Consider the following 20,166-nt stretch of genomic DNA (forward strand, 5'->3'; position numbering starts at 1 on the left):
GTCACTTCTGCTTTATTCTACCAATGAGAAATTAGTCATTAAATCCATCCATATGCAAAGGGATAGACATTAGGTTCCGCCTCTTGAGTGAAAGTGGATCAAAGTATTATTTTTTATACTGCAACAGTGCTTATATCCAAAGTCTAAGAGTTTGGATGATGTTTGATGCATTAAGAAACCCGAGTAGAAAAACCTGGTAGAAGGAAGATAAGTGAAGTCAGAGGAAAGGAGAGGAAGACAAAATGTAGCCCAGGGCCAGATTATGGAGGACATAGTAAGACTTTGGACTCATATTAATGAGAAGAGAAATGACCTGGTGATTCTGAATAGGGAAAGGATAGGATTTTAGTTTATGAGGGATCACTCCAGCTACTAGGCTTTTGGGTATCAAGGGTGGAAGCAGGGCAAGTCTATTACAGTTACCTACTTTATTTTTATAAATGTTTATTATTACTGAATTAAGACAAACAGGTAAAAAGAACTATATATGGCATAATGCTCCTGAAAATTCTTGAATAGGATTATAAGAATTTGCTTGGTTTGTCATCTATAGGTAGTCTAAAGTTGGTAGGTACTGCCAAGAGAAAGTAGTAATGATTATCATCACCTCGACTACATATGCACATATGACTGTAAAAAAAACATAAGAGAATGGGCACACTTCCTTCTATTGTCCATTAGAAAACATCCCATCTACTATGATTCTTAGAAAATAAAACTAAAATAACCTATGTTGGATTTTACTTTGACCATATGACCTTTTTGCCCAAAAACAGGGCAAAAGGATTATTTTCATCTTTAATTTCAAGGCATTTTTACTTTAAATTCAAGTAAGGTCTAATTATGATAAAAATCAGACAAATCTGGCAACTCTGAATCTATTTAAATTTCTAGGATGAAATCGACTATTCTGAAGATGGAGGAAGACAGTAACCCTGATATTTAAACTTGTATATTTATGACCAAGTGACCCAGGGAAGACCTTTAATAATCATGGTCTGAATTCCATTTAAATTTGCTCGCATATTTTGATCTGTATTTCTGTTAAATTATCATTGAACTTGAACATTATAATTCCTTTTTCTAATTTAACTGTGGAAGAAAGGGTGGTTTGACTGAATTTTACTATTTTAAGAACCTAATAAAAACTGTGGTTATTAAATGTTTTAAAATGGAAAATTAGATTTTACCTACAAAATAAACTTACAATAATTCATGAATGACTTAAAATATGCCGTGCTTTTATTTGAAAAAAATGCTAAGAAAAAATATACATTGATGCCATTCTAATATTTATTACATCTTACAATAAACTGAGCCTCAGCACAGAGGAAGTATTTTTCTATGTTTTACAATATTACTAGAGTTATTGTCATTCTTTGAAAATACACAGTTCCATTGGGTAACTTTTAATAAAGGGATATTCCAAGCATTATAAGTATTCAGGTTAGCATTCAAAAACATTTTTGAAGAATATAAAATCTTCCAGAAAAAAGGAAGGAAATTATGCATTTTAGAGAATTGATTCTAAATGTGTGAATTATTCATTTTCAATAATAGTAATGACTGTCAAGTGATGACAATTTTATGTAGCGATCACAAAAGTTGATAAGGAGATCCAAAACTCTAGTAAATCAGGCAGCATCTTTCAGTCTTTAGAATGATTACAAAATCAAAAATTTATTTTGTCAAAGAAGCACACTTGCCAAGAATGCATTGCACATGTTTCACATTAGCATATGGAGACAATATGAATGGACAGCAGAAGGACCAAGAGGTTGGTGATGCTGACGTGTAATATTTAAAGAGATTTTTTTCTTTTCAGTATAAATTATTTGTTCTGTATACTCCCTGATCTTTTAGAGCTAAAATCTGGTAAAAAAAAAAAAAAAATATTGGTAAGACAGGTAAAATACAAATGGAACACTTCATTCCAAAGAGTGAAAAAGTCTTTTCTGATTTAGAGCGACAATATTAAAAATCTGTTGTTACTCCACCTCAAAAACAATACTTTGAATTCTTAGGCAACTTTTGTTTCTCTGCCACTTCTAAAATAAAAGGTACCACTGTCTCTCACCAATGAACTCCACCCCGTCCCACTTCCCACCCAACATGAAGCTTTAACCATCCTACCTATGTAAAATTTTGTACAGGAGCCTTGTCTGTATTTCCATTGCTATAGCCTGAATGTGGTGTATCATCACTTCTCCAGTCTGGGCTATTGATAGAAATTCTCTATATTTCTACCAGTGATCTTTCTGAAATTTAAAGTTGCCCATGATAATTTCCTGCTTATAGTCCTTCAGTGAACATCTTCAGGTTGCAGGTTGGTGCTCAGAAGTCCCTCCTTTCGTCCTCTGTTTACCTCTCAACTTCAGCTCCTGTCACTTCTTTCACACACTCTTTCCTCTTGAGGACCTGAACCTGCAGTCTTTGAACCCATGATGCTCTGTCACATATTAATCACTGGCTCCACTGCTCTCTTTGTGTGGAAGGCCCATTCTTCACAGCAACCTCCCCTGCCTTGGCAGAGTGGCCTTGGCCAAGCTCATTTCTACCTCTCCTTCAACACTGAGCTTTAACACCACATTTTCTCACTGTCGTCATTGCATTTATCATACTGCACTATTACCATTCAATGAGCTACATGTCTTTCACCCCAAATGAGGGCGCCTACTACATCACCTCCTATGGGTTTCTAGTCCAAGTATCCAGCTCAGTTCCTGCCACATACTGAATGTTATTGAAGCAATGAAATTACAGACACCATTGGTACTTTTAGATTTCTTAATGAAACTAAACATACAAACTCTAACTGATGAGTTCCCAGTTGCTATGGTAGAGGCTTCTTAATTAGAATTTTTTTCTACATTAGGGAGAGCAGGATAGAAAATAGATATTTCCATTGGAGTTGAGGCCAATACATGGTAAAATGCAGTCTGGCAGAAGCTGGAAATGGTGTAAAGTAGGGAAGGATAGAGTCCAGGAGTTGGCGCTCCAACATCAGACACAGCTAACAGATGGTTGCTCTCAGGAGGTCTAGCAAGGCGGTAAATGGGTCAGACTTTTGGGGATGGGAGAGAGATGGGCAAAGAGTGCAATGGCATCAAGGATTATGCAAAGAGACTCTGAAAGGCTGACATACATAATGACGACATTGGACAGAGAGGGGTTTAGTTTCAAGTACATCTGAAGGGAGGGGTGGGGACCCAATTTAAGGAGTGAGGTACCAGACCATAAACTCAGTGCTGAGAAAATTAATCACATCAAGCTGGGTTGTCATTTTTCAAAGGAATTAGGGCACGGGACAAGAGAAGCCACAAGATAAACACGCCTCCTCCACTTACTGAAAGTGAGATTGCAGGCAGGAATGTGGCCAGAACAGGGAAGACAGGGCTCACTGGTGAGAAAAGTCAAAGAGCCAAGGAGGAAGAACTCACCTGAGGTCAAAGCACCTGCCTACAGCAGCTGCTCCTGCCACCTGGCTCCACCCACAGGTGATCCCAGCAAGCTGGGTAAGGCATTACAAAAGGCTAAAGATGGACAAGGGGGTTTAGAATATCAGTTGGAAAACAGATTTTGTTCCTGGTACTAACATTCTTTTTAAAAGGCAGGTCATGTGTTTATATTTTATTAAATTTTTGCTTCTTGTAGGGCTCTTGTGGAGTGCTAATCTCCTACTGTGTAAAGTTTAGAGTTCTTAGCTTCTGGGCTCAATTCCAGAAATGGTCAAATGCATCTTCAGCAAATACAAAAGAGGTGCATTTCTGTGTTTAGAGAAAGATGGAGATGTGATCACTCAGGGATCATTTTTACACAACCATTAGTTCAGACTCTATGAATTCTCAGTCATTAGAAATTGTATGATAAGTAAAAGTAAATAGGGAAGAAAGAATAATTTTGTTTGAAAAATGTATGATTGATTGCACACTTACTAACTGAACTAAGTCAACAATAGCTATGAGCAAAGGATTTCCAAGGTTGCAAGCACCTATGATAATTCATGACATACCAGCATAGGACTTCTCTGTTTTGTTTCGGTTATTTTATCTTTGAATTCACAAGGTCTAACTCAGTGTCTGGCACATAATAAATGGTCAGTCAAAAGTTTTGGAATAAATTGATTAAATGAATAAAGAGTTAGTGTAAACTATATTACATAGCTTAATTGTGCAATAATAATACATTGTGCTTGCAACTTACAGAAGAAATCTGAATTCACTCAAATATCCAACTCAAAAACATAAATGCAAGTACCTCCTTTAAAGATCATTTAAATAGCAGCCTCAGAAATGAATACTTACAAAGTAAATTTTATCACAGGAAGGAACATGTGAATGACCCTGATTACTTGTCAATAGAAAAAAGATGTTGCATGAAGGAATTTTTCTTTCTTCTTTGGATCAGCAATCAGATTCACTCACAGATCACTGATTGATGAATAGCACCAGACACTTTGAATTTTTAAGTAGCCAGTATTTCCCAAGTGTTTATATCACAAGTGCACTCAACCATCTCTCCTTTTCTCGGCTTTGACTCGCCATGCATTTTAGCCAGGTGTACTAAAGAATTTCCTATATAGACTTGGGTTCTTTTATCAGTACATTTTGGTGTATTTTTTTGTTAATTATGAAAACTCTTTACTCCTTTCCAGTGATGTAGGATTATTTGAGTGGCCAATATATACTTGTAAGGCCAAATACATTCATCAGAGAGAACAACGATTAATCTTATTTTTTAATAAACATGTAAACAACTTGATATGACTCAATTATGAAATGCCTACACTGGTTTCTGTGTCCACATATTTCTCAATAGAAGTTTTATTACAAAATATGAGCAAAATTGACAAGTTTCAAGTGGAAACCTACATAAGCTTTGGACATACATCTCATTACAAATGTGCAGAAATTAAAATGATTGGAGTAATTTGATTAATCCCTGAAAGCAACAAGGCTCACATTTCCTCTAAGATGAGGTGTATTAGGTGATACTGAAAAGATAAAGGGCATGGCAAAATAAATTTTAATATTTACTGTGCAACTTCCAATTAAAGAACAATTCAGAAATTAAGTGGTCAGATAAGCTGCATTTGTTGTAACCATTCTCCTTTTATTTCTTCAGAACTCCCTATTTTTCATTCGTTCATATGAAATTATTCATAACTGATATACTGCCTTAGACAAGAGTTATTTTCTCATCCTATTTCTGACAAATATCTTCAAATTTTATATACCATAGATACCAACGGAGGAATTCAAATGAAATGGTACTGGAGGGAAAAAAATGAACAAGGATCTTAAATCAAACAGTTCAGAGAGGTGAATGGCTCCATTCAAGAATATCTCAAAAAATCCCCTTAGAATTTTACTCTTAACTACAGGTCTATCTACACGCTTTGTCTAAAGGAAAAACAAACTAATAAAAACGAAACCTTCCTGACAGCAATTACCAAATGAATGCCTCTTAGAAACAGACTACTTTATTGGCTGCCAAGCAACCAAGAAAAAAACTTTCTCCTACTGGCCTTTTTTTCCCTTTAACTATTATTTCCCCCCTTTTACCTGATGGGTGCACCTTTGGCTTGTGCTGGTCTCAACAACACGGTTATTGTGGTGGCAGTTTCATTGAGAGAGGCATCAACTCCTTCATAGTCAGGCAAAGTCGGAGCTGGTAAGTGATTAATGAGCAAAAAATGTTTCAGTCAATTAACAGTGATATTTCATAGTTCAGGAAGAATAAATGATCTTAACACAGGGAAAATCAATGTAATACTTAATTATCTAAAATGCATCTTATTTTGTAGAATAACATATGCCACTGAATATTAACCCTGACAACATAAGTAATGGTTTGGAAGGTATTAAGCCAAGATTTGCTGTTGAAATGTAAATATCTGGCAATTTACAGCATTTTGTGAGGATGCTTCAGCTTTTAGTTCCCTGAGCCCTTGAAATTAACAATGAGATAGGAAGAATGTGATACGGTGTAGACTCTGGAGTACTGGTGATGGCGTCACGCACGGAACTGTGGATTTGCGAGGTCCTCAGGTACGAAGCGCCTGTTGAGGCAGTGCTATTTAAGACCTCATGTTGGTCTAATTATGTGTTATGTACAACAGAAACATCAAGAAAGTGTGGCCAATGGTGTTGGGAGTTAGGAGCATAAGGAAGAAAAGGACTTCAGGGTTTCAGTGATGCTTAAGCTGAATTTTAAAAGAAGAGCGAACACTCATGAGGAGGAATATGCATGGAATTAAATTCCATGAGAAAACGTTATGTTTGAAGATAATGTACCATGAAAGGACATGGAGTGTTTTAGCAGCTACAAGCAGTTTGCTATGCCTGCATGTTAGGGTTCAGGAAAGGATGTTGGGAAGAGCCCCCAGGTTGGGGCATAAAGGCTAACCAAGCTTGAATGACAGGGCATGAATTTTGTCAAACTGGATACAAGAAGATGTTTAAAAACTTAAGAATAAATATGTGTTGTATAATGATTGACAGAAAGATTCACTGAAGCCGGATGAATCTGGAGGCAGAGATACCACCTTGAGAGAGATTTTTAATGCTCTGTTTAAAATATGGACCAGATGGAAAGGATGAAACAGTGATATTAGATGGAAGCAAATTATCTGAGCATTATTTATGAAGCAGAATCAATGGATATTAAATACAATACATGCAAAATATATATGGCTAACTTTATATCTATTTTTTATTTTCATAACCTTCATCATGCCTCCAACAACTTGGATTCAATTTTATTTAATTTATTTTAAGAATGCTGAGGAATGTAATTGCTGGACTCAAGGGATAAATTATCTGAAAAGTCCAAACAATGCTGACAATTGCCCTACCATAAGTTCATCAGGCTTAGCTGTTTAACTGCCAATGTGATCATAAGCTGTTCACAAGATATAATGATTGCAACCAAATTTTCCAAGTCCAGATCAAGTAACCATTGTACATAGATTGGTTCAAGTGAAACCACAACTGAAAAATTGGAAGATTATTTCTACCATATTATATGAGTATCCTGGTCCTTAGAGATTTTCTTTTTAACAAATTAGTGTCTGAGATTTGAGAACACACACAAATACATATTTATATACATGTTCATGGTTCTTAATGATGTACATTTGTTCAGTGCTCTCAGTTTTACAAGTTTAGGAAAATATAGCTATGGGTGTAAGTACTTCTGTTGAAGGATCTTATTCATTTATAGCACTATTGCTAATTTTAGAGGTCAGGAAACATGTCTCACTATATTATAATATCACCAAGTCACATTTTCTAGTAAAATTATGCAGTCAATATTTTAGGTCGACAATTTAGAATTGCTCCATCAGAGTATTAATTGGCTATTTTAATAAATTACTATTTTCTAATATAATGGATGATTTAAATTTCTTTTTTCATTAGTACAGTAAGATAAGCCAAATGTTATGCAAAGAAGGTATAACTCAAATTGGAATAGCTAATTTATTTTCATGAAACAAATTAACAAGTTTTGACTAGAGTAAACATATTTCCAAAGAAATTTTTAGACAAAACAATTAAGAGACTGAGTAGCTCCTTTTTGATACAAATATTACAAGATTCTGAAAAATGAAAGAAATTTTCAAGTGAAAATTTCAAGTACTGTGTCACTAGTATATACAACTGTAATGACTATGAACACAGACATAGAGATTTTAGATATTTAAAATTAGTATTTTAATATTTTCAAAGGCTGAACCTGTAAAACAATTGTTTTTCAAATTCAAAACCTTCAGTTAGATGTATAATACATATTTGTTTGAAGAATCTTAAGAATGTAAGTTAAAACAGTATATAAGCTGGAATAGAGTTAGGGAAAAGGGAGGGGGTTTGGAGGCTTTTCTTCAGTGAACTCAACCAGTAGAACCTGTTTTTGAAACTCTGCTCTGGAGAGTCAACACAGGAACCCCAGAAAGCCTACACAGAAACACCTCTGTGGAAAGGTGCATCGACAGCGCTATCTGTTGGCTGGTCTGGAAAACGCATGAGCAAAAACTTAATAGTTCTCTCTGCATCATAACCCCTGGGAAAAAATCTGTTCCCCATTAATGAGTCCCTGGCCTGATTTTGATAACTTAAGGTGGGAAATTTTAAAGAATTAGAATAAGTTGAACTAAATATCAAAGAAGGCCTGTGAAAAAAACAAGCGAGAGAGAAATTGGCCATCAGAGTAAATTCACCAAAATATTCCAATGCCTAGACATCAGCAAAAAATTACAAATTATACTAGGAAAAAGAAAGAGGTGGCCCAACCAAAAGAACAAACCAAATATCCTGAAAAGATACAGGATTTAAGACAATTAATGATAATCACACAAATCTAAATCACTTCAAAGAATTTAAGAAAAGATGACTAAAGAAATAAAGGATATAACATGACACTGGTGAGCATAAAGAACAATGTGAAAGCCTGCAAAGAAAAGTAACAGAAACTTATGGGAATAAAAGTCATGATGGGTAATATTAAAAATACATTAGAGGGAAGCGGATTTTGCTCAACTGATAGAGCGTCCGCCTACCATATAGGAAGTCCAGGGTTCAAATCCAGGCCCTCCTGACCCATGTGGTGAGCTGGCCCACAAGCAGTGCTGATGTGTGCAAGGAGTGCTGTGCTATGCAGGGGTGTCCCCCACATAGGGGAGCCCCATGTGCAAGGAGTGTAACATGCAAGGAGAGCTGCCCCATGCCAAAAAAGTGCAGCCTGCCTAGGAATGGTGCTGCACACATGGAGAGCTGATGCAGCAAGATGATGCAACAAAAAGTGACACAGATTCCCGGTGCCGCTGACAAGAATGCAGATACAGAAGAACACACAGTGAATGGACACAGAGAACAGACAGAGGGGGATGGGGGAAATGAGGAGAGAAACAAACAAACAAAAAAATACATTAGAGGCACCTAAGAGCAGATTTGAAATGCTCAAAGACAGAATTTGTGATTTCAAAGATGGAACATCTGAACTGGAAAAGACAGGAGAACAGAAAAAAGAAGAGAATGGAAAAATGGAAAAGAGTCTCATGGAATTGACAATGTGAAATGCACAAACACTCACATTATCAGTATCCCAGAAGAAGAGAATGCAAAAGGGGCAGAAAGAATATTTAAGGAAATAATGTCTAAAAATTTCCCAACTCTTATGAAAGATGTAAATATCAATATCCAAGGACAACACACCTCAAACAGAATAAATTTGAATGGACCTACCCTGAGAACTTACTATTTTGAATGACAAATATCAGAGTAAAGAGAGATAAAGCATCACATACAAAGGAAACACAAAAAGATTAAGTGCTGACCGACCTCTCATCAGAAACCGTGGAGGCAAGAAGAAAGTGGTATGATGTATTTTAGGTACTGAAAGAGAAAAAGTGCCAGGTAAGAATTCTGTATCTGACAAAACTGTCCTTCAAAAAGGAGGGTGAGTTCAAAGTCTCTACAAATAAAAACTGATAGAAGATGTTACAAAAAGACCAGATTTATAAGAGATACTAAAGGGAGTCCTGCAGCCTGAATGGAAAAAACGAGGGTGAGACATTTGGAGAAGAGTTCAGAAATAAAGATTATTAGGAAGGGTTAACTAAAGGTTAAAAAGACAGACAACAGAATGATATGACAACAGAGAGCTAAAGGACAAAATGGATGAAGTAAGTAATGGTTTTCATGGTAATAACACTGAATGTTAATGGATTGAACTCTCCAATCAAAAGTCATAGACTAATTGAATGGATAAAAAAAAAAATGAGCCATGTATATATTGTCTACAAGAGACCCACCTCAGATATAAGGACACAACCAGGTTAACAGTGAAAAGTTGGAAAAAGGCATTCAATGCAAATAGTAACCAAAAAAGAGCTGGAGTAGCAATACTAGTACCAGACAAAATAGATTTCAAATGCAAAAATGTTATAAGGGATATTGAAGGTCATTATATATTAATAAAAGGGGCAATTCCCCAAGAAGAAATAACTATACTAAATATTTATTCACCTAACCTGAGTGCCCCAAGATATAAGTGGCGCACACTGGTAAAACTGAAAGGAGGAACAGATGTTTCTACAATAGTACTTGGACACGTCAATATACCACTCTCAGTATTGGATAGAGCATCTAGACAGAGGATAAATAAAGAGACAGAGAACTCGAACAATATGATACATGAACTAGACCTAAAAGACATCTATAAAGCACTATACGCCAAAGTAGTAGGATATACTTTCTTTTCAAAAGCTCATGGATCCCTCTCTATGATAGACCATATGTTGGGTGACAAGATAATAAATTTAAAAAGATTGAAATTATACTTTCTTTGATCATAATGGGATGAAGATGGAAATCAATAATGGATGGAAAAAGGGAAAATTTGTAAATATATAGAGATTAAATAACACTCTCTTAAATAATCAGTGAGTCAAACAAGAAATTGCAAAAGAACTCAGCAAATATTTTGAGACAAATGAAAATGAGAACACAACATATCAAAATCTATGGTATACTGCAAAGGCAGTCCTGAGAGGGGAATTTATAGCACTCAATGCTTATATTAAAAAAGAAGAATGAATTAAAATTGAAGATCTAACTGCATACCTGGGGGAACTAGAAAAAGAACAGCAAATTAATCCTAAATTAAGCCAAAGGAAAGAAATAGGAAAGATCAGAGCAGAAATAAAGGAAATTGAGGGGGAAATAAAAAAGGGAGATAATCAACAAATCCAAAAGAAGATTTTTGAGAAGATCAAGAAAATCAACAAAACCTTAGCAAGACTGAGAAAGAAAATAAGAGGGGAGATGCAAATAAATAAATGAAAAATGAGAGAGGGGTCATTGCCACTGACTCTGCAGAAATATGAGAGCTCTGAATAACTGTATGCCTAAAAACTAGACAATGTAGATGAGATTGACAAATTCTTAGAAACACACAAATCACCTACCCTGACCCTAGAAGAAAGAGAAGCACTGAATAAACCAATCACAAGAGAAGAGATTAAAAACTTCCTAAAGATGAAAAGCATGGGACCACATGGCTTCACAGGTGAATTTTACCAATTATTCAAAGACAATCTAATATCAATCTTGCTCAACCTCTTCCAAAAAATTGAACAGGAAAGGACAATACCAAACTCATTCTATGAAGCCAACATCACACTAACACCAGACCCAGAAAAAGACTACAAAAAATTAAAAATACAGATCAATATCTCTAATGAATGTAGATACAAAAATCCTCAAGAAAATATTTGCAAACAGATTCCAAAAGCACATTAAAAGAATTAAACCACAAACAACTGGGTTTTATCCCAGGTATGCAAGGGTGGTTCAAGATAAGAAAATCAATTAGTGTAATAAATCACATTTATAAGTTGAAGGAAAAAAATCACATGATCCTCTTAATTGATGGAGAAAAAGCATTTGACAAAATACAGAACGCTTTCTTGATAAAAACAGTCCAATGATAGGAATAGAAGGAAGCTTTCTCAATACAGTAAAGTGCATATATGAAAAACCTACAGCTAGCATTGTACTCAATGGTGAAAGAGTGAAGGCTTTCCTGCTAAGATCAGGAAAAAGACAAAGATGCTCACTCTCACCATTGTTGTTCAATATTGTTCTAGAGATTCTAGCTAGACCAATTAGGCTAGATAAAGAAATAAAAGGCAACCAAATAGAAAAGTAAAACTTTCACTATTTGCTGTTGATATGATCCTGTACCTAGAATCTCCTGAAAAAATCTACAACAAAACTACCAGAACTAGTAGATAAGTTCAGCAAGGTGGCAAGATACAGATTAATATACAAAAATCAATAGCATTTCTAACACTATTGTTGTGCAATCTGAGGAAGATACGAGAGAAAAAATTTCATTTAAAATAGCAATTAAAATAATCAAATATTTAGGAATAAACTTAACCAAAGAGAAAAAGGACCTGTATTCAGAACACTATAAAATATTGCTAAAAGAAACTGAAGACTTAAATAAATGGAAGGACATTCCATGTTAATGGATTCAAAAACTAAATGTCAGTTCTACCCAAACTGATTTACAGATTCAATGTAATCCCAATAAAAATCTCAACAGCCTTTTTTGCAGAAGGTCAGAAACCAATTATCGAAAGTATTTGGAAGAGCAAAGGGCTCCAAATAGCCAAAAAGTCCTTAAAAAAGAACAAAGTGGAGCACTCTACTTCCAGACTTTGAAACAAATTACTTAACTACAGCAGTAAAAACAGCAAGGTACTGGCATAAAGACAGACACATTGACGAAAGGAACGAAATCGAGAAATCAGAAATAGACCCTCGCATCTAAGGTCAAGTGATTTTTCACAAGACAGTAAAGCCCTCCCAACTGGGCCAGAACAGTCTGTTCAATAAATGGTGCTGGGAGAACTATATACCCATATCTGTGGCAGTTTGTTGTTGTTTATGAATTTCAAAAATAGATACTGGATTATGTTTGTAAACTGGTCTGTTCCTCTGGGCACATTAGATTATATTGAATTCAGAGGTTTCACTTTTACTTGATTAAATAATGATTGAGGCTTTGATTGGCCATGGCAGTAGGACACTGTATAGCTGCCCCCTTGGTGGGTGGGGACTTAACAGAGAAAAAGACATGGCAGAGGAGAGAGTTGGAAGTTTTAATGCTAGAGGCCCAGGAAGTAAACACACAGAGAAGCAGATACATGAGGAAAGAAAGCAAGCTCCATTAGACATGGCAAATGCCCCAGGAAGGGAGATAAGCTGTTCACCTGATAGTTTACAGTGGGCCTTGTGGAGAGAGCAGAGCAGCTGAGCTCAAAGAAAAACAGGCCCTGGGAGAGATAAGACTTATCCCAACCTACAACTGATAGAGGAAGAAGCTGGGATCACAGAGCCTTACGGCTTCCTCTTAAGAGGAAGAGGAAGAGGAAGTATGAACCATTGCAAATGTCAGCAGCCATCTTGCTCAAACATGTGGCAAGAGACTTCAGTGAGGGAATTAACTTATGCTTTATGGCCTGCTAACTGTAAGTTTCTACCCCAATAAATCATCTTTATAAAAGCCAACAGATTTCTGGTATTTTACATCAGCACTCCTTTGGCTGACTAATAGAGAATTTGGTACCAGGAGTGGGATCATGATTTTGCAATTACCAAAATGCTGGAATTATTTTATAATTGGGTAAGGGATAGTTTTTGGAGGAATTGTGAGATGCTTGGTAGAAAAGACCTACAGTACTTTGAAGAGACTGTTGATAATAATATGAAATCTGAAGAGATAGTTTATGATGACTTTGAAGTAAATGATGAAACTATTATTGGAAACTGAAGGAAAGGCAATCCATGTTTTAAAGTTACAGAGAACTTAGCAAGATTGACTCTTGATGTTTTATGGAAGGCAGAATTTGAAAATATCAGGCCTGGGCATTTAGCTGAAGAACTTTCCAAAGTAAACATGGAGAGTGAGGCTTGACTTCTTCTTCCAGCTTATAGCAAAATGCTAAACGAGAGAGATAAGCTGAGAACTGAACTGTTGGGCACAATGGAACCAGAAACAGATTCCACAACTTCCAAATCTCTGGAAATCAAGCCCCCAAATGATAATGCCCCATCTGATGACTTAACTAAACTTGGAACTTGTAAATCAGGATCCAAAATGCAGTTATCTAGGAAAGACTTGTGGAAAATCTTACTGTCTGATGGCTTTGACCCTGCTTCTTGAATGCTATATCAACAAACCTTTTGAGAGAGTGGTAAGAACAAATTTGCTGTCAGCCTGGAATAAAAGGGACATGGAAAGGACAGATTGAAGGAGAAACAACTTTAAGAAGAAAACCATGGAAGCTGAGATCTGAAATTAAGACATCTCCTCAGGCCAAGAGAGGAACCCCACCCATGTGGACAGAGAGGGTGAGTTTTCCCTGGCAGCTGAAGAGGGTGGATGGATCCTGCCTGCTGTTCAGGGAGAGTTTTGCTGCTGCAGGGTACAGAGAGGGTGGAGCACATTCCCCAAGGATTAGGGGAGTTAAGGTCACCACCAATTAGGTCTGAGAAGGGTGGGCTTGCATGCCAAAGATTAGGGGAAATGTTATCTCCACTTCACTACACTTGGGGGGAGGTTAAGATTCTAATCCAAAGATTGGGGAAAGTACAGCAATCACCCCAACACTCTTGGAGGGTGAGGTTTGAAGTGCCGTCGCCACCCAGATGCTTGATGAGTGTGGAACCAAGAAAATGGCTGTTGACCAAGCCTGTGGAGAGGATGGGCCCCTACAAGGCCCCAGGGAGAAAAATCAATCATCTTAAGAATGACACTCAGATGTTGATATGGAATGGAGTATGCCCTGCAGGTTTGCTGAACTGTAGGTGACCCATGACTCATGTTTCCCTCCCAAATTCTCCTTATGAAAATCTTTATCCTTTGTCTATCCATTTGTGTATTGGAAGCAGATAAATTGTTTTGTAAGTTTCAGAGGTCAACAGCCAGAGAGGATTTTGCCCCAAGACAAACTGTATTTCTTTAAACTGACTACGGTATGATTTTGAACTTAGTATTATTAATGAAATAAGACTTTTTAAAAATATTGTAATGTCTCTTTGGAATTCAGAGTGTGGAGAGTGGCAGTTTGATATTGTTTACAAATTCCAAAAGTAGATATGGGTTATGTTAAACTGGTGTGTTCCCTCTGGGCATATTAGATTATATTGGATTTAGAGGTTTCACTTTTACTAAATTAAATAACGGTTAAAGCTTTGATTGGGCCACATCAGTAAGACATTGCATCCCCGCCCCCTTGGTGAGTGGGGTCTGGCAGAGAAAGACATGGCAGAGGACAGAGTTGGGAGTTTTAATGCTGGGGCCCCAGGAAGTAAATACAAAGAGAAGCAGATATGGGAGGAAAGAGAGAAGGCTCCATTAGACATGGCAGAGGCCCTGGAAAGAGAGATGAGCCCTTCGCCTGAGAGTTTACAGCTGGCCTTATGGAGAGAGTGGAACAGCTGAGTCTGGAGAGAAATTAGCCCTGGGAAACAGATGAGACTTATCCCAACCTACAGCTGATATTGGAAGAAGTAGGGGAACCACAGCCTTAAGAGGAAGTGGAAGGCTGCACCCATGAAGATGTAGGTAGTCATCTCACTCCACATGTGACAACAGACTTTGGTGAAGGAAGTAACTTACACTTTATGTCCTGGTTACTATAAGCTTCTACCCCAAATAAACACTCTTCATAAAAGTCAACAAATTTCTGGTTATTTTGCATCAGCACTCTTTTGGCTGACTAGTACAATATCCAAAAGAAAGAAAGATGTCCCCTATTTCACACCATTTACAAAAATTATCTCAAAATGGCTTAAGGACCTAAATATAAGAACAACAACCATAAAACTCCTACAAGAAAATGTAGAAAAATATCTTCAAGATCTTGTGGTAGATGGTAGTTTCTTAAACCTTACACCCAAAGCACAAGTAACAAAAGAGAAAAATAGATAAATGGGATTTCTTCAAAATTAAACACTTTCGCACTTCAAAGGACTTTTTCAAAAGAGTGAAAAAGGAGCCGACTCATTGAGAAAAAATATTTGGCAATGACATAACTGATAAGGATTTAAATGCATGATATACAAAGAGATCATACAACTCAACAATAAAAAGACAAACAACCTGATTAAAAAATGCACAAAAGACTTGGAAAGACAATTGTCCAAAGAAGAAATACAAATGGTGAAGACACACATGAAAAAATGTTCAACTTCACTAACGATTAGGGAAATGCAAATCAAAACTATAATGCGATATCATTTCATTCCTTATTGGAGAGGATGTGGAGAAGTAGGAACACTTATTCACCATTGGTGGGAAGATAGAATGGTACAGCCACTGTGGAGGACTGTTTGGCAGTTCCTAAGGAAGTTGAATATAGACTTGCCATGTGACCCAGCAATACCATTACCAGTTATATATTCAGAAGAACTGAGAGCAGAGACACGAACAGATATCTGAACACCAATGTTCACAGTGGCATTATTCATGATTGCCGAAAGTTGGAAACAACCCAGGTGTCCATCAACTGATGAATGGATAAATTGTAGTGTATACACACGATGGAAATATTATGCAGTGGTAAGAAGAAATGAAGCCATGAAGCATATGACAACATGGATGAACCTGGAGGACATTATGTCAAGTGAAGCAAGCCAGACACGAAAGGACAAACACTGTATGATTATACTATTATGAATTAATTATGTGTGTAAACTCATGGAGTCCATAATTAGAATATAGGTCACCAGAAAATAGAATGATGTTAAGGATGGAAAGCTGAGGTTTAATCCGTGCAGAATTAGTAAAAAGGTTATTTGTAAATCTTTGGGAATGACAGAGGTTGAAAGTGAAAGTCTACGGTCATGTATATTACTAGAAGAAAAGCTCAGAACTGTTAACAAGGTACTGTACATGACAGTAAAACTTCATGTAAAACATGAATATGGGTAATACTACCTGTTTGAACAAAATATAAAGGCAAATTTACTAGAGAGAAGGAAAAAGAAGAACAGTTATGTATGGCAGGGGAAGCATAGAGAAATTCAGAAATGATGAGTTTTGTTTGCTTTTTGTTTATTATTATTATTAGAATAATGAAAGTACTCTAAGAATGACTGAAGTGATGAATCAACCAATAGGTGATTACACCAGATACCATTGATTGTATACTTCGGATGGACTTATGCTTTATTAATATGTACCAACAAAACTGATTTGTGAAAAAATCTATTTAATAAAGATCTGATGGCATAATAATGATCAACTCCTCAAAGGTTTAATAAGTTATATTAGCAGTTATAACCATCTTTGGAAGATTTCTCATAAAGATAGAATTTTTCTAAAGAATGCTGCTAATTACAAAGTGACTATGAGGTTTGTTTGGGTTTGGACACATAACCAGATTGATCATCTGTATTCAAATAATTCTTTTTTTTGGTCTTTATTTATTTTTTAATATTACATTAAAAAAATAAGAGGTTCCCATATACCCCCCACCTGCCACACCCCACTCCTCCCCCCACAAATAATTCTTCCATCATTCTTAAAAACTCAAAAATTGAGATGGACTACATTTTATGTACATGTGATTTTCCCAGACAGGTTATTATAAGCCAAGAATATGAACAATCCTGTTTGCACTTTAAGCATTTGCATACCTGAGATATTGGTTGTCACATTGATGGCTGTAGCTGGCCCAAAGCCTTTGACTGTGCTGGCTCTTATGAAAAACTGGTAGGTGGTACCAGGGTGGAGATGCATAAAAACATGGTGTGTGCTGTTCCATAAATTTGAAACGGTCTGGGGAGGTCCAGCCACTGGAACTGCAGGATCAAATGACCTAATGCTGCTATAGCTGACCTATTTTAAGAAATATATATTCCATTACACATCCAGGCTAAGTTATAATAAAACATAAATAAATGCTTCTTAATTAAGGTAGAATGACAAACAGCACCTCCTTGAGATCGAACATAATTTATTTTCACTTCTTTCCTTCTCATTACAGTAAGGTTCTTTCTCTGTCATTCTGTCTGTTCACCTGTCTGTACTCTACCCACATGTGTATCTAGATAGTTACAATTGACTAGACTAATCTATACATCCATTTTCTTCCACCAAGTCAAACAATAAATTAACATACTTACACATCCATATGTATACATATCCACACAAAATCTTATGCCTATATACATCGATGTGTATGAAATGAGAGTGTTAAACAAATGTTTATTATTATCATTATTCTATGATTTACTTTGTCCAAGTTTCATAACAGATTTCATGTAAATATTCAAGTATGCTAAAATAGTCACTAATTATAAGACTATGCTAGTGATTTTCATTCCCATGGCACTCTCCATAGTCACTAGGAATTTAAGCATTTTCTGCTCTAATCCACACTGACTAGGCAGGAAGAGAACTATACATCTGTGCAATTAAAATGATCCTCTGGCTTCTTCTTTTTAATTTCTCATATTTGAAAAGATAGTGATTTTATACCCAAAGTTGACACGAAGCTCTGAAATACTCAAGTATATGATATATTTTCCTATTGGGTATACATTCCTTACTCTGAAATAATCGACATTCAATAGTCCCTCCTAAATCACACCAGGAAATATAAGCTTCTTAATTTTGTGAAAAATAAAATCATTTTTCTTTATGTGTGACTATTCATTAGAGCCATTAGTAAGTCTGTTTGACAAGGTCAAACCTGTTTCCCAGAAAAAAAAATGCCTTTACTTTAAGAAATTCAAAATATTTTCAACACTCATTCTTGGGATCAAAAAATTTGTAAATCAAAACAAAGAACTAATATGATTTTAATCCTCACTTACTTCTTTTGTATTATTTCCCTCTAACCTCTTCCTTTTTCTCTCCCCCTTCTTTCTTCAATCTACCTTTCAATTAGCTTCCCCGGTATCCCAGTACCTCATATTGAGTGATGACTCCATTTGGATCCAAAGGTTCCTTCCAGTTCAGGAAGATCTTATTCTCAAAGGATGTTCCTTTAAGGGATTTGACTGGTACAGGGCCAGGCACTAGAAAACATGTGTTTTTTATTAGAAGCATATTTATATCAGAAAGAGAAAGCTTAAATCATGTAAGTTAAAACAGCCAAATTTAAAAATAAATGTAATATAAATAATGTAATATAAATAAAAATGTGTCATTAAAAATAAAATAAGCCATATCAATACTCTTCTGACTTTAATATATGGGAATTTAGAGTAAGTCAACAAGCTTCTAATAAAGAAAATTTTAGAATGCAAAGTTGTTTTTATTCAAAAGAATATATTACCACCTTAGAGAGTTGAATAAATTGTCTAGTTTTCTCTGTTGTATACTTCTAATAACATGAAGATCTCATTTGTAATTTTTTTCAAGAACAGAGCAGTATTTCCCTGAAAGATTTTTTGAAGATTATGATATGCCCCTAAAGAATATCCATAAACAAAGTTCATAAAATAATGAATTATAGTAATAATTAACACTCCTTGGAAACAAAAGCCAAATCACATAGCACAGGACTGGAATGCCCATTAATAACCTGGCCTTTCAAGCAGTACTTATTAAATTTCTATAATGTAACAAAAGATAGTGTTGATTACCATAATTTTTTAAAAGTTGTTTGAGATTAATAGGTTCAAATATCATTGCTTTGGTCTTTTAAATGAAATGCATTTTTTTCAAAGCTAAGAACCAAATCATTTTAGAACATCGGACTTGTTTAGAACTCAACAATCAGCATAACTTGTTTTGAAGTGTCCCCAAGAATGACAAGATTTGAGAAGCCTTTACTCCCGGCTTTATTTGCAAATGTCAGATCTGGGAATACCCAGTGGCAGACCTGAATGATTCATCTCCTTTCATTTAAAAAAGAAACAAACAAACAGAAGATACATTCACTTTTTGTGTTTGCCTTCTGTAGGTTTTGTATGAATACCCAGTTGCTATTTAATCACATAAATACCCTGCTACTAATTCCATTAGATTGGAAAAATGAATAGAAATAACCTAAATGTTTATAAATGTATACTAATCATTCTACTTTGGTTTAAAACTTGCTTCCTTTTGAAAATACCAACCCCAATATTGTGCAAGTATAATTTTTAATTAATATTTTCCCTTCATCTAACATTTCAGTGAACTTCACACATGACATTATCTAGAAATGTAGTTTCAAAGGATATAGCAATTTTGTGAGGACTGAAATAAATTAAAAATCACTGGATCAAAAGAAATGCTTTGCACCGTGGCTAGCAGCATCGAGAAATGGTGAACGGTATGTCACTAGAGTAAGATTTATTCCAATCTACAAGAAGATTGTGAATGATGTTATGACCTCTAAGACAGGCAACATAATTTGGCACCTTACTAGTAAATCCATAAAGGAAAAAAACCAAAGTAAAAAGAAAGATGCCAACAAAAATCTTAAGAAGATGTGCTCGAGCATCCGTCAGCTGCAGGTTTGGGGAAAAGTTCACCAAAAGCATTGACTCCTCCTTAGCTCTGGATTCTCAGTACTGCTGTTCCCCAATGAAGGCAGAAAGGCCAAACAGCCTCTCTGGGCAATCCAGGCTACCTGCTGAGGCTGCCAGGAGCACT

The 20,166-nt window shown here is 35.8% G+C and overlaps 1 protein-coding gene across 7 annotated transcripts in view; it reads right to left on the reverse strand.

Annotated features, from left to right (window-relative positions):
- PTPRK (protein tyrosine phosphatase receptor type K) overlaps positions 1-20,166 on the reverse strand; it is a 575,029-nt gene that overhangs the window by 121,637 nt on the left and 433,226 nt on the right. For all 7 annotated transcript variants that reach the window (XM_058307405.2, XM_058307403.2, XM_058307411.2 and 4 more), the window contains exons 9-11: positions 18,490-18,599; positions 17,214-17,415; positions 5,565-5,670 (exon numbers count right to left, since the gene is read on the reverse strand). In XM_058307405.2, the coding sequence (XP_058163388.1) occupies positions 5,565-5,670; positions 17,214-17,415; positions 18,490-18,599 (418 nt within the window). The remainder of the gene's footprint in view (positions 1-5,564; positions 5,671-17,213; positions 17,416-18,489; positions 18,600-20,166) is intronic.

The sequence above is a fragment of the Dasypus novemcinctus genome, chromosome 11, assembly GCF_030445035.2.
Source record: "Dasypus novemcinctus isolate mDasNov1 chromosome 11, mDasNov1.1.hap2, whole genome shotgun sequence".
Lineage (NCBI taxonomy): Eukaryota > Metazoa > Chordata > Mammalia > Cingulata > Dasypodidae > Dasypus > Dasypus novemcinctus.